The 15,156-nt window shown below is 37.5% G+C and overlaps 1 protein-coding gene across 2 annotated transcripts in view; it reads left to right on the top strand.

Moving 5' to 3' along the window:
- The window catches only part of LOC140341332 (B-cell receptor CD22-like), a 57,302-nt gene extending 42,903 nt beyond the window's left edge, over window positions 1-14,399 (top strand). The window contains exons 9-18 of one of the 2 annotated variants that reach the window (XR_011922847.1): window positions 813-887; window positions 2,409-4,665; window positions 5,910-5,996; window positions 6,073-6,438; window positions 9,553-9,843; window positions 10,879-11,145; window positions 11,231-11,476; window positions 13,457-13,517; window positions 13,895-13,969; window positions 14,291-14,399. Coding sequence is in view for 1 of the 2 variants with exons in the window: in XM_072427002.1 (XP_072283103.1) it covers window positions 5,954-5,996; window positions 6,073-6,438; window positions 9,553-9,843; window positions 10,879-11,145; window positions 11,231-11,476; window positions 12,525-12,636; window positions 13,457-13,517; window positions 13,895-13,969; window positions 14,291-14,368 (1,539 nt within the window). In the remaining variant the exon portion in view is untranslated. Of the gene's footprint in view, window positions 1-812; window positions 888-2,408; window positions 4,666-5,909; window positions 5,997-6,072; window positions 6,439-9,552; window positions 9,844-10,878; window positions 11,146-11,230; window positions 11,477-12,524; window positions 12,637-13,456; window positions 13,518-13,894; window positions 13,970-14,290 lie in introns of those variants that run through there. The other variant, XM_072427002.1, reaches the window with a different exon arrangement.
- The last annotated feature ends 757 nt before the right edge of the window (window positions 14,400-15,156 follow it).

Here is a 15,156-nt window from a genome sequence, read left to right as displayed (position 1 = left end):
TGTGTGTGTATGTATGTTCCACCATCACTCGAAAATGCATGTAGACATTTAAACCAAACTTGCTAGACATATGACTCAGACTCATGTGAGTGCACCACTGATCTTTGTACAGCGCTGTGGTATATGGCAGAGGTATATTTGCATGTATGTATGTATGTGTGTATGTATTGCTCAGTGGCAGTGTGCCTTTTGCTTATATTTTACATACTTTATTTTACATGCCATACAAATTTCTGGCCTGTAATAATGCCTTTCAGAAACCGTAGGGAAATTGCCCGAGTGCAATCAAGGGCAAAAAAAATGAAACAACACCGTAGACAAGAAAATCACTAAAGTTTTATTTAACTCCTTTTCCTGTATATTATAGGATTGCAATAAATAAATAAATAATAAATACAACGCCGGGTAATCAGCTATATGTATAAATATATAAATATAAATATAAATATATATATATATATATATATATATATATATATATATATTTATATATTACACTATACTCAATGCTACAAATAGTATTTTAAGAGTCATTTTTTCAAATAAGGAATATACCTTTTGTAAATACTGAAAATTGTCTAAGAATATTTTATATTTACTAGCTGTAGTCCTGGCATGCATGTGCACGGTGCTCATTGAATAGAACGATTTGTAATTTTGTGCATGGTTGACCATCATTCTCGACTTCCCATTCTGATTGTGCACAGTCAAAAGTATATAATATCACTGGATTTTTGCAAGTTTTTATGTTTTGATAGTTTAGTTTATGTTTTTAAAACCAAAACTGTTGTTTTCATTCTTCCCATCCCTAGAACTTACAAAGTTTAGATGCCACCTATACAGATCTTGTGAAAACAGAAGTTTCAAACAATTACGAGACAATAAAGGTAATAAAAAATCACGTGTGTACCGCAGTGGACAGCTGGAGGAGATGAAGTTACTGCTTTCTGACCACAAGTACCTTCTCTATAGAAAATGAATAGGCATGGTTGGAGGCGGTCAGTGGCTGCTTGTTGGTGACCATCAAAAAGTATATGAACAATGATTAATTTTAGCAAGCGTGGTAAAGATGGTTGCTTGAATGACCCCTTCAAGATATGGATATGTATTTTACCAGATAAACAACTACAAGTAAGGAAGTTGTTTGATATTTCTCCTTTTTACGTAAGTACCTGAGGCTGGCTACAGAAAGGATTCCATGGTGATCTGTTCAGCCACATGTTTTAGATGGGGTTTTATTACTCTCTTTTGTGCATTAGAGTCTATGTAAGAACTGGAAGAATTTTTATATTTTAATAAAAGCTTATATAATCAGTGCTATTTGCTGCCCCTAAGGTTTGCTTTGTTGTTTATGGTCATGAGGTTTCCTGGGTACTTTCACGGGCTGGAAAAATTGTCAAACTGTAAGGAACTTACCCGTCCTGCGAGCCCGCGGCGTCCCTGGGGATCCCAGCCGCAGAGGGAGACGCCGCTCTAGCAGGCAGCATGGCCGAGGCTGGTGCTCTGCTCCAGCGTGTCTCTCTCTGCAGGCGGAGGGATCCGTCCTGGCCAAACTACTGTTCAGCCAGGCGGCATCCCTTGCATCTGTATGGACGTAATTACTGAAACTCCTGTGCTCAGCACTCCTTTGCATGTACAAAGTAGTGCACGTCCTAGGGGTGCTGTGGGAAAAGGTGGGCGCGCTACCATGCGTGCCTCATGTACCACTCGAGGGCGTGGCACTCAGCTGCCTCGCCGCAGGGCGGGACATAGTTAGTTTGAATTCTCTGCGGCCAATCGGGGATTTAAGGAGAGCCTGTCCTGTACACCATTGCCTGCTATAAGCCTCTGTGAACACAGTGTGCTTGGGAACATCCTTGTATTTGTTTATGCTTATCCCATTTGTCATTTCCATAGCGACCTGGTCTGAACCTGACTCTGCCTGAACTCTGCCTGCCCTGACCTTGGATTGTTAATGACCATTCTGCCTGCTGCCTGCCCTGACCTCGGATTGTTCTTGACCTGCCTTTGCCTTACCCTCCTGTACTTTGCTTATTTGGACTTAACCCTTGTCATGTTTTATGATATTAATAAAACGTGATTGAAGGATATCTGGAGTTGGTTGTGGTTTGTGTGCCCAGGCGCATTACACAAACTTCCTAGATTGACTTTGACTAGAGAAGTAATTGCTGTTAGTCTTGTAATTTCAATAGTGAGCAAGCTTGCTGAAAACCATTACTTCAATGGTAAGAAGAGCACTCCCCCCACCAAAAAAAAACAAAACGCTTGGTGGTAAATTAAATGCCTACAACCTAGACTCCTAAAAAGCACAAGATTGTAAGTTCTGAATCATACAATGTGCTTTGTCAGGGACCTTTCTGGAGAAAACTTTACCATAAGTATATTATATCTCATTTGTTTTCTTGCAGCCTGTATTCCCTGCTCGACCTGCAACTGGAGGAAGAAATGTACGGCCAGATAACTATTATGAAAACCAATATGAAAACATGATTTACAAGCAAAATTGACATACTTGTATTGTGCAAATAGAAAAGCACATGTTTATGAAAATATTTTTTATATGTTTTTATACAACCAAGCAAAGGTAAGGACTTGTTAGGCAGATCTATTCAATCAAGGTAACAATTTAGGAACGAAACCAAAATACAAGCTTTATTGCATATATTTACAAATCTAGATAAAAACATGAATAAAATGATGGAGTCTCTATTTACATTTGGCGTATTTCACAGATGATATCTGCTTCTTCAGGAATTTCAGTTGAGACAATAAAGCCAATAGACATCCAATTACATGTAGGCAGCCTTTTTTAAAAATTTGTCAAAAGAAACAGGAAAGAGGAGGTGGATGAACATAACCCCACAATCCCAAAAATAACTTCTATGCCAACTCACAAATTGCACACAAGAGCCTCTAAGGATTTATGTATTCATGGCACCCGTAGTAAAAGCTTGTGTCCAGAGTCAGTATTATTATTATAAACACCAAAAAATAAATATCATTTTTTCAGTACTAATTCTTTTCAAATTTTTATTGCTGGAATGGTATTAGTAAAAAAATAGAGCTTCTGTGATATATATATATATATATATATATTTTAAATATAATAAAGTGAATGTCATTTCCACCATTCATGGGATGCAACTAAAAATAGAGCCAGATCATCTCCAAATGTCTGCCAATTAAAACCAAGGATCCCAACACAACGCACATCACCCAAAGGAAAAGGTAAAAAGGTACAGTATGATTGAAATTTTTAAATATTTTAAAGTATGAATGACGTAAATAAAAAAAAAAACAAGAACGTGGAGACATGACATGAGGATGTGACGTCAAACTAGAAGGAGAAAAGTTCAAAACTAACCCTAGAAAGTATTATTTTACCAAAGTAATAGTAATGCCTGTAACAAATATAATTATTAACATGTACTATAAGATTAGGAAAAAAAGAAAGGATAGACATGATGGACAACTTGTTTTACCACTTTTATGTTGCTATTGGCCATCTTTTTATGCACAAGAGGGGTCCAAATACATTTTTTTTGTACAGTATTTGTATAACGCAGACATATTTCACAGCGCTGTACAAAGTCCCCAGTCATGTCACTAACTGTCCCTAAAAGGAGCTCACAATCTAATGACCCTATCATAGTCATATGTCTTTTATACAGTCTAAGGTCAGTTATGGGGGGAAGCCAATTAACTTAACTGCATGTTTTTTTAGAATGTGGGAGGAAACCCACACAGACACAGGGAGAACCTGCAAACTCCATGCAGATAGTGTCCTTTCTGAGATTCAAACCTGGGACCTAGCACTGCAAAGGCCAGAGTGCTAACCACTGAGCCACCGCGCAAAGGAGCCTTTCCTACAATGTAAAAAAAAGGTGTTAATCTCATGCATGTGCAGTGGGATCAGTTCTTTTTTTTTTTTACATTTTCAAGAGGAAAGGTTATCTACAGTGAGAGGTTAGATGACATTAGAAGAACCCATTGGAAGACTACAGAATTGTGGCACCCACTGTTTCTTCGACATCAGAAAGAAGAAGTAAGCTGAGATGGCACGGAACCAAATGTAATCAGAATGCAGGGGGATCAAGGGATATGTGAAAGTAAAGATAAGTGTTATTTTGTTTTTGTTTTTTCAATGAGAGTTCTGCTTTAAGAAAAAGTACTGCGACTGTGAAGCAATACTGAAACCTTCCAAGAAAAGGAAGTGACTGTTACAATGGAATCACAAACATTAATACTAAAATGGGTGTAGAGATTGAAAGTTTTTTTTTATTTGCGCCTAAGCAAAGTCTTCAAGACACCAATTAATTAATTATTTTGATGATATATTGTTAGTGTTACAGGAACCGAATATACATAAACAGAGGCACCTCAAGTGTATTTATATATATATATATAAAAGAGTTAAAGATGGTAAGCATTACAGTAATGAACAAAAAGGTGTAATGATCAATAAAAATAAATATACCAATAAATTGACCCTGCGCTTTTTCAGTTTTTTTCTTTTTTCCCGTAAAACAGGAAAGTTGCTTATTTCAGGAAATACGGGAAGATGTAACTTCTGCAAATTGCACTATTTCACATATGAGCATTATCCAATTTCAGTCTCTTTTTTTTCGGAGAGCTAACATCTACAAGAGTTAATGAGCTGGGCAGGTAAGTAACTTATATAGATATTTAGGTTCAATTAAAGTATATTTAAATATAAAAATTAATTTTAATTCTTTATGTATGAATAAATGCAGTGTGGCATTGTTGTTTTTTATTTGGGTCTATAGCTCGCTTTTTGTGTTTTTTTGCTTTGCTTTTATTGTATGCTATCTGCATTTTCCCATGTGGGCAGCTCTGTGTTAGCACTCTGGCCTTTGCAGCGCTGGGTCCCAAGTTCGAATCTCATCCAGGACACTATCTGCATTGAGTTTGCATATTCTCCTTATGTTTGTGTGGGTTTCCTCTGGGTACTCCGGTTTCCTTCCCAAAACTTGCAGTTAGGTTAATTGACTTTCCTCCAAAATTGACCTTAGACTGTATTAAAGACATATGACTATGGTAGGGACATTAGATTGTCAGCATAATATGTCAGGACTGTATAACATTGGTGATGTTTAGAGTGATTTAACTCACTAGGAACCACAACATTAAAATATATTGTGGAAATTTTTTTTATCTATCTTAGGATGTAATTGGACTGTTTACCATTTATTTTGTATCACAACACCAAATATTTATTGTGATAGGTGGATATCTGAAATGGTAACACAAACAGAAAAATAATTCAAAATCTGATATAGAATAGAATCCAGCTACTTTAGCTTTCAATAAAGTCCACGGAGAAGATCTGGGCTCGGCCAAAGGCTAGAATGAGTCCTTGTAGCACTCTCCAAAGAGACCAACAACACTTTGTCAATGAGCAGCCATATGCATGCTACAAAGTCTCCCAAGACTTCCAACACAGCTACAGCCCCCTTCTGTAATTTTTCCCAGCTATTGTTTTAAACACCAGGTATTGTGGCAGTTAAAAACTGGACTAGTTGGCTGTGGGCCCACTTATTCTCTTCTGCAGTTCAAATTCTAGGCCCTACAGAGGAATCATCTGATCAGCCTGCTAAAGAGAGACTGACTACCATTCCTCGCTAGTCTTCCTTGGAGTCAGTGACTTTTGCAATCTGCATTCTAGTCAATTTGTATCACGCTTCCGCTGCCTTTCTAGACATTTTGGACCATACTTGGTCACAATTGGCTTGATTTAATAAAGCTCTCCTAGACCTGAGACTATCATGAGAGAATCCGGGGTGATCCAGCAAACTCAGCTTCAATAAATTACACCAAATATATAAACACACACAATATAATTGAATCCTTTGTTTTTCCTAATGTACGCCATATATACAATTTTACAGATGCATCCATGATTGTACATTGTCACTGACCAGGACAATACAGAATGATTATCACAAGGAAGGTTCTGGTGCTTACTCTATTCCAAGGTACTGTAAACTAGATTAATTAATTGAAAAGAACTTGACAAATATAACCAAATAAACATGTAACATATATTTTCAGGTCTTCTAACAGAATGTTGGTGTCAGAAATGGGATTTTCCTAACATAATTTTTGGTTTGGCTGGATCCTGCGTGGAGATTCCCTGCGTGTTCTCACCTCAGAATAATTCTGGGACATCCAGTACTGTTTGGTATTTGTATAGGCGAAAACAGTATCTTGAGATTTTTAACAGTCAAAAAAGTTCTTCAGTATTATCGGAATACAGAGACCGAACCTCATTAGCACGTGGGAGAAAAAGCTGTTCACTGAGGATAGACCCTGTGAGAAGAGATGATAGTGAGGAATACTATTACCCCGGAATTGCAGAACATCAGAGAACAAATGCTTGGTCACTAAGTGGAATGATTCTCCTGCTAAATGTCACAGGTAAACATTTCAATATAGCCGCACTGTGGATTGGCCACTTAAAACAATGGCTATGGCCACAGAGTTTGGGTGGGGAGGGGGGCAGTCATGTGCCATACTTACCTTTATAAATATAACTATAAATTTAATTGAGCACATACTTTCTTTTAGTTTTATTCTTTTTATTTCTGAACACAAAGTGAACCATTATTGAGAATTTTTTTATCAAGGTCCACCAATACTTTCCTGGCTTCATTCTTTTGAAGAAATCACTAGTTGTAGTATGTTCAAAAATGTGCCTAAAAACAATAGGTTGTGTGCTATACTTACCCTGCTTTTTCAACTGCAAAGAGTCACAGGCAAGAGTCACATCGGACCGTCTTTTAGGAAGGATCTGGAAGAATACAAAGCAGCCCAGTTCTCACCAGAAAGGTGCTGGGACTTCAAACTTGTCAATGAATATTGACAGCTAGAAATTCCTCAAATTTCTTTGTCTCTACTGAGGTTGCACATATTACAGAGTCACCCTATCCTGGGGTTCCTGGAAATAGAATGTGATCAGAACAGTTCGTAGTATATAAAATGAATGCTCATGTTTTTGGTAACCAGATCAGGAAAGAAGGTGAAACATCCCCAGAAGCACATGGACAACAATGAAACCAGGACTAAGATTCTAACCCTTCTACTATTTATCCAGAGTTTAATAGGACATTGACTGATTTTGGCAACTATTATGGGTCTATCTATAAAATAACAAGACAGTGTTAATATCTATATCACAAAGCAGTGAGAAGATTCTGATCTTTTGCCATGAATGTGCAACTTCCCTAAACGTGCAGGACAAACAATGACACTCTCTGCTATTTGTTTGTTGTCAGTCAACAGTTAATGTTGTTGTGTTTCCCTTCATGTGCTGCAATCCTGAGAAGTATAGTGCTGCAAAGAAAATTTGCACTGACAACCTGCAGAAAATTGAGGCGGTGCCGGAACCTTTTTTTCTAAAGTCATCCCTTGTGAGGAAACCCGGATCTTCCAGTATGATCCTGAAACAAAACCACAGTCACTGGAAACCCCTTCATCAATAAGAATCAAAAGTCCGAATTCACAGCCGTGCTCATCGTGTTTTGTGACATTAAGACACCATTTTGACAGAATAGGTTCCAGAAGGCACAACAGTGACCCAACATTATTTTAAAAAAGTTCAGAAAAAGAGTGAAAGAGTTAGGAAAAGACAGCAGAAATGTGGGCAATTGGTTTCATTCTTCATCAGGACCTTCTCACACAGCACTTTCTGTGACCGACAAACACATTACTATGCCGGAACATCCTCCATATTCACCAGATTTGGCACCTTGGGACTTTTTTCTTTTTCCTAAATTGAAATCAGTGATTAAAGGAACATGCTTTGTGTCAATAGATGAGTAAAGAAAAAAACATCAAATACCAGAAACTGATATGCTCCACACCTTCCTGTCTACTCCACCTTCTAGTGGAAAACAAGATGACATAATTTCTCAATTGTGAAAGGAAAGAATATTGAAGGGGACAAGCATTAGAATTGTCAGTTATAATACCAGTATCCTTATTTCATAGACTCTGTATCTGGGCAAGACGTTTCCAAGCTTTAATCCACTAGGAAGACACTGACTTGCCATGAGCATGCTAGGGCAGAGGTCAGCAACCTTTACTATCAAAAGAGCCATTTTGCCTCCTCTTCCACTAAAGAAAAATAGTCTGGAGCCGCAAAACATAACACAGTTTATAAACTTTTAAAAGTTTTAATATTTTTTTAATTTTACCTGTTACAACAAGTGTGCATGTGTAGGCCTACTTTGCAATAAATTAAACACTGAACTATGCCCCTAGAAGCCTCCAGCTTCTAACTTATCATCCTGTTACATTAGCTGGAGGCTTCTAACGTAACAGGGTAGATTTTTTTGATGGGCAGAGTTCTTTATGTTCTGACGATGCCTTAGCGATGAAATTTTAGGCGGTGTTAGCCACAGGTGTCCCTCATTTGCAGCTTTAATTTTGTTCACCTGTACCCCCCAATCTTGAGTAATTGGGGTTCAGGTGCTAGAAGCCTCCAGCAATGTGTAACAGGGTAGATTATTTTGATGGGCAGAGTTCTTTATTTTCTGACGATGCCTTAGCGTTTCAATTGTAGGTGGTGTTAGCCATAAGTGTCCCCCACTTGCACCTCTATTTTGGTCACCTGTACCGCCTCCCCCCTTGTTCCAGAGAAATTGGGGTTCAGATGTTAGATGCTTCCAGCAATGTGTAACAGGGTAGATTTTTTTGATAGGCAGAGTTTTTATGAATTTGTAGGAGGTGTTAGCCACAGGTGTCCCGTACTTGCACCTCAGATTTTTTTCACCTGTACCCCCGTTTCCAGATAAATTGGGGTTCAGGTGCTAGAAGCCTCCAACAATGTGTAACAGGGTAGGGTTTTTTTGATGGGTGGAGTTTTTAGGAGGTGTTAGCCACAGGTGTCCCCCACTTGCACCTCTAATTTTGTTCACCTGTACTCCCTTCCTGTTCCAGAGAAATTGGGGTTCAGGTGCCTCCAGCAATGTGTAACGGTAGATTTTTTTGATGGGCAGAGTTCTTTATGTTCTGATGATAGCCTAACAATTAAATTTTAGGGGGTGTTAGTCACAGGTGTCCCCCACTTGCACCTACATTTTTGGTTTTGTACATCTCCCCATTCCAGAGGAATTGGGGTTCAAAGGAGGGGGATGTCATTGTACACACCCATTTGTACACGCCCCGTGGTAGATTTATTTCACTGGTAGATTTTTTTCATTAGAACACCCGATAGGGAATGCCCCTCCTCCGCAGTGTCTTGGGAGGAAGGGGATCCCCCATCAGAGATCTCCCCGCGGCAGCCGAAGGGAGCCGCAACAAGGAGGCTGAAGAGCTGCATGCGGCTCCGGAGCCGCAGGTTGCAGACCCCTGTGCTAGGGGATTCTTATGAAAACCGCTGAGAGAACAGAAAGTTTTCCTTGCAAAAAACAGTTATAACAATTTTGTATGTTATGCTTTGGAAAATCCAAAATTAAAGTATAAATGTAATATATTCTATTTATTTGTCTTTAACAATAGCATGACTTTAGTAACAATAATGTTTTTTAGATGATCCACCCATACCGGCACTTTCTGGAAAGAACAGAATGGTTGAAGGAAATTCAGAAACTATTGAATGCTCTGTATGGCACACATGTGGCTCCAGTCCACCTTCTCTGAAATACAACAAATCTGGCCAAACCAAGAGACACTTTGAAGCTTTACCTAGAGGATACTGGAGAGAAATATTACACCTTAGATATGTTCCCACAAGTGAGGATGACAAAACTGTAATTCAATGCACAGCAACTTATCATAACGGGAAGACGTCACAGAGAGCCGCAACACTGAATATCCTTTGTATGTATTCTGTGTGTTTCCATTGCAGGGCTGACAGGCTGCTAAGGGTTTGCTGCCATACAAACTATCTGGAAGAGATTTAGGTGCCTCTGTTGTCCTTTTAGGTCTACTTAGCCTCTTGATTTGGACGGGAGTGTTTTTTCACAAGATTTTGCCTACTCTGCATTACTTGGTTATCTTCTTGGAAGGGCTGTGATATCATACACATTATAATATAAAAGGGTAGAGAAAGTATAAAGCTACTTTTTTTTTAATTTTTACAACTACTAACAGCAGGTATTTTTTTAGGAAGAGGAGGACTCATTCAATTTTACCTAAGTGTAGATTGTTAAGATCGTGTTAAAAGTAATTTTTATTTTGATGGTTCATTTATAAGGCTTGCATAAATTGTGAGGTTTTTCTTTTGGGGTCAGATTAAAAGTTATATTTAAAGGTTAGGTAATGGGATAGATTAAGGTGTTTGGTGTTCATGCTCAAGTTAAGAGTTATGTTTTTGAGCTTAAATATTTAGTAATAGGGTAAATCCTAAGGGCTAATTTTAGAGATAAGGTTACACATTTAGGCATGGGAAAAGTATGTTTTAGTATGAAGGATGGCCTGAGTGATCTATTAAAGTTCAAAGTTAAAGGGTATGTGTGATTCCTTTATTTTTCACCTCCTGGTTTTGTGTTCTGGGTTCTGAAAAACAACTTTTTTTTATTATTTTTTTAAGGAGTTAAAGAAAATCAAATATCTCACCTTTGGTGACTCACTGACCTCCTATTCCCCTTTTTTTTAAAGAATCCAGTATTGTTATTTGCTCCTTGGTAAGTTTTGTACCTTTATTACTCCCTCCACAATTTGTCATGTTTTGGACATTTGTTTCAGCAATGACTGAAGTACACCTGGAAATTGTGGAACAAATATTTTTCTGTGTTCTGTTGTTGAAATACATAGAAATCAGCATGTCATGCAAATTTCAGAAAGCGGGAAAAAGAAAAAAAAATTGTTGCCCTGGAAATGCCCTTTAAGCAAAAATATTTTCTTCTTCACCAGATGCACCAAAAGATGTTATGGTTGTCTTACCCAAACCCAAAGCCATCATAGAGGGTGGTGATGTGATATTAACATGCTTCTGCAAATCCAACCCTCCTCCACTCACGTATGAGTGGTACCGAGCAAACAGCAAAGTTAAGTTGAGATCTGAAGATCAGAAGAGCTTGATCTTGCGGAATGTCAGCAAAGACACTGAGCCCTATTCCTGCAGTGCAATTAATGAAGTTGGGAGAGGAGAATCACCACCCACAAGGATCCCCATGCAATGTATGTATATCATATTGAGTAGTAACAGAGACAAACCTTTAGATCATAATACATTATTGAACAATACATTTTATGTGTTCTGTAGATGCTGCTACTGGAGTCCAAGTCATTGTGCTTTACAAAGCTGGGGGAGCCACTAGACTAAAGTGCAGCTTTGTAAGTAGCAAACCCAATGTGACTCATTACACCTGGTTCAAGGATGGAAATAAATTAATATATAAGACTGGACAGATCTTGGTTTTGGACAACAATGAAGATATGTCTGGCTCATTCTCCTGCATTGCTCACAACATAGTTGGAAGCTCCACCTCCTCGGAGCTAGAGCTTGAAGGTTGGCAAATAATTTTTTCCTTGTATTTGTTTAATTTTTTCCATGGGGATATTTTTCTATTGACTGTCATAAAACATGTGTTTTTCCCTATGAGCCATGCATGCTAGCAGTTCCTTTAATTCTGTAGTAAAATACAAACTCTATTCTTAGGACTGCCTACCTCTCTATAGCAGTGTTTCTCATCCAGGGTTACCTGGAACCCTGGGATTTTTCCAGAGGTTGCTGGGGGTTCTTTGAGCAATTTGTCACAGTAGCTGCATGGCAGGATGGTGGACCCTCGATGTCACCAGCTCGGTAAGTTGATATGTGCACAGGGCGCAGAGTCTAAGCAGCTGCCCGGTCTTCACCAGAGCCTCTAGAGGTGAGGGTGTTGCACTGCGAGCAACTGCCAGGTTGCAGCCCCCGTGCACACAGAGGCAGGTGACTGCTAACAAGCTGGAACAAAAACATAGTGCCAAAGGGAAATCCAGGAGAGTAGTCAGACGAGCCAAAAGGTCAGGGCAGGCAGCGAACAAGGTTGGTCAGGAAACAGGCAAGAGGACAGGATGGGCAGCAAACAAGCGTAGTCAGGAAACAAGCCGGGGTCAGTACACTAAGAATCTGGAGCCGGGGAAACAAACAACAGGAACCTGGAAGCAGTGCCAAAGGAACTCATTGTTCAGGCAACTTCCTACTGCCCTTCACTTCCTTTTAAGGGCAGGGCCTGTGATGAATGGAGCCATGTGACCTGCTGCATCCTACTCTACCACCAGAGGGAGTCCAAGAGACTAGAGGTTGGTGTTGTTCACAACTCCACCAGCAGGGGAAGTACATCAGTGAAACACTCTAGTCCTCTGTGGTAGTGGAGCAGCTGACTGGGAGTCACATGACCTTGTGATTGGCCCTTCTGCAATGCAGCCTTGCAGGTACTCTTCTAATGCAGCCATGCTATTCTCTTCATTATATGGCTCATTGAGTTTGGTGATCTCTGTGTCTTTCATAGCTGGCAATGTTAGCCTAATAGGAAATCATGCCCTGATTATATAACTCTTTGTCTACTTTTCATAAGCAATTGATGCTGATAACAATGAAGAGGGTACCAAGAAGATGATTTATATGACTTTATTTCCGGTACTGGGATTTATCTGCCTATCCATACTGGTTATATGTATTTACTGCAGGTAGGAAATTACATGAGTAAAAAAAAAAATACTAAAGCATTTGTTTAAACTTTGCAGTTTTCATAATGTAATAATAATCCTGTATTGTATTTCCATATTTATATTAAACCCCCCCTAGCAGTAAAACCCCCCCTAGCAGTTCCGTTGCTGTCTCCCAACGTCCTGCTTGTCCACACAGGTCCTGGGGACATGTCCTGCTGCTCTGATCTCCATCTGCAAAGTGCAGATTCGATCTACGGGGTTTCCCGGTGACGTCGGTACATGTGTTGGTGCAGTCAGGACTTAGCGGTAGGAAATTCAAATAATTTTGTATTGGATTCAATACAGAATAGCTGTATTGGGTCCAATATAAAGAAATATACATATAATATATATATAAATATATATATTTATATTATATATATATATATATATATATATATATATTTATAAATATATATATGCTACTATACACTTATATGACATGTTTTATTATATTGTTTATTTAAATTTTATTATTGAATTTAATAAATGCATTAAATATCGATGAGTTATGCCTAAGAGTTATAGCATAAAATACATTTCCATGCAAAAAAAATTGGAACACTTTATGCATTGAAATTTGAACAGATTTAGAACGCTAGGGGGGTTAATATTTACAATATATACCTTATATTTTATGAATTTATGTATATTTCATTAGTAGTTTAAGTTTGTATTTGAGTATAAATTTTAAATATGTCTCTTTATCACCTTACCATTCATGTGAAGAAATGTATAATTATATTTATGTATACTTTTATATTTTATTATCACAATTTTTTCATGTATTTTTTCATAGATATAAAGCACATCAGGCATCATCACCCACATCAACAACACAGGAAGTACACAGTTTGAAGGTAGTGAATTGTGTTTCTGCAAATAAAAATTACATTTTGTATTTATTTACAATACTATACTATAAATAGCATTTTCGGAAATAATTTTTCAAATAAAGAATAAGTCTTTTGTAAATATGAAATATTGTCTATGGATATTTTGGATTTACCTTCTGGAATCTGGGCCATGCAAGGTGCTCATTGACTGAGTAGGAAGATTTACAAGCAAGGGTGCACATGGATGACCATCATTCTCTTTCCATGCTGATTTTGTACAATGAAACATATATTATATTGATTTTTGCAAGATAGTTTACATTAAAGTTCCATATTTTTCTTATTTCTTTTTTTTAAACCAAAATCCTAAGGAAGTGTATTGTCATTCTTCCCCTTCCCAGAATTTACAATGCTCAGATGCCAACTATACAGATCTTGTGAAAGAAGAAGTTTCAGATTATTATAACTCTCTAAAGGTAATAAAATACATGGTGTGTTTTAATTATTGTTCTTGAGTTTTTTCATGAGCTGTAAAAACTGGCCCAATGATCTTGAGAATGGCTTTTACCAGAGCAATGACTGGTTTAATGGTGGGTGAGCCTGTTGAATATACAACAAGGACATTAATTTCTCCAAGAATCCTCTTAGTTCTGAGATAAATATCATCACCCCAGACATCTAATATGCACAACATTGTGACTGCCAGGAAGTCATACAATGTGTTTTGTTGGATACATTTCTAAAGAAGACTTCACCATAAGAATAATGTATTTAATTTGTATTTTTTTTTTTTGCAGCCTCCATTCCCCACTCAACGTGAACCTGGAGGAAGAAATGTAACATCAGATAACCATTATGAAAATATTATAAAATAAACATATTCCCTAAATTGAGGAAATGAGAAAACACTTTTTAATGAGTTTTTTTATAATATAAATATAAATATATATATATTTTTTTTTTAATCTGCATAATAAACACCAGAAAGAAAGAAATGATAAAAGTGATGTCATTAGTATTATATATATATATATATATATATATATATATAAATATATATATATATGCATTAGAAACAGAAAGGAAGATAAACAAGGTGGGCTTTTGATACAAATTTTGCATAAATGTTTTACTTACATTAAAGGAACAATTAAATATGAGTATGTGCAAGGCCAGAATAGCACTAGACAAAATAAAGTTAATGCATCAATACATAAGGTTATGAATAGACTTAGGTAGATATCTGAAAAAGACTGCAGTCATCTCAATGCCTGACATGTTTCACCATTTTGTCTTCTTCATATGATTAAAATATATATCTGAATAGGGGAATTCCAACATTATTAGGGATGACTATGGAGATGGTATTTATTATAGCTATCCATGTTGGGGGAAATCCAATACTGTAGGGAACATCATCATAATGAAGGTGATGTTTAGGAAATACAATTGTATTGTAGCAAAGGAAACAATAACATGTCCAAACATGCTGCAAACAGGTCCCAAAAAAATAGTAAGGGTGCTGGTAATGGAGGCAAATTTCCTGTCTCTGGCTCCCAGGTATTGTAAACTACATAATAAAGTAAATGTAACTCCAAAGAGTATGGGTATAAGTCTTATTCGGAAGATTTCTATTCACTTTCTGTACCATAGCCACAACAGG

Source organism: Pyxicephalus adspersus, chromosome 11 (genome assembly GCF_032062135.1).
Source record: "Pyxicephalus adspersus chromosome 11, UCB_Pads_2.0, whole genome shotgun sequence".
NCBI lineage: Eukaryota > Metazoa > Chordata > Amphibia > Anura > Pyxicephalidae > Pyxicephalus > Pyxicephalus adspersus.
The sequence above is the reverse complement of the archived record's forward strand: the minus strand, read 5'-3'. Positions and strand labels throughout refer to the sequence as shown.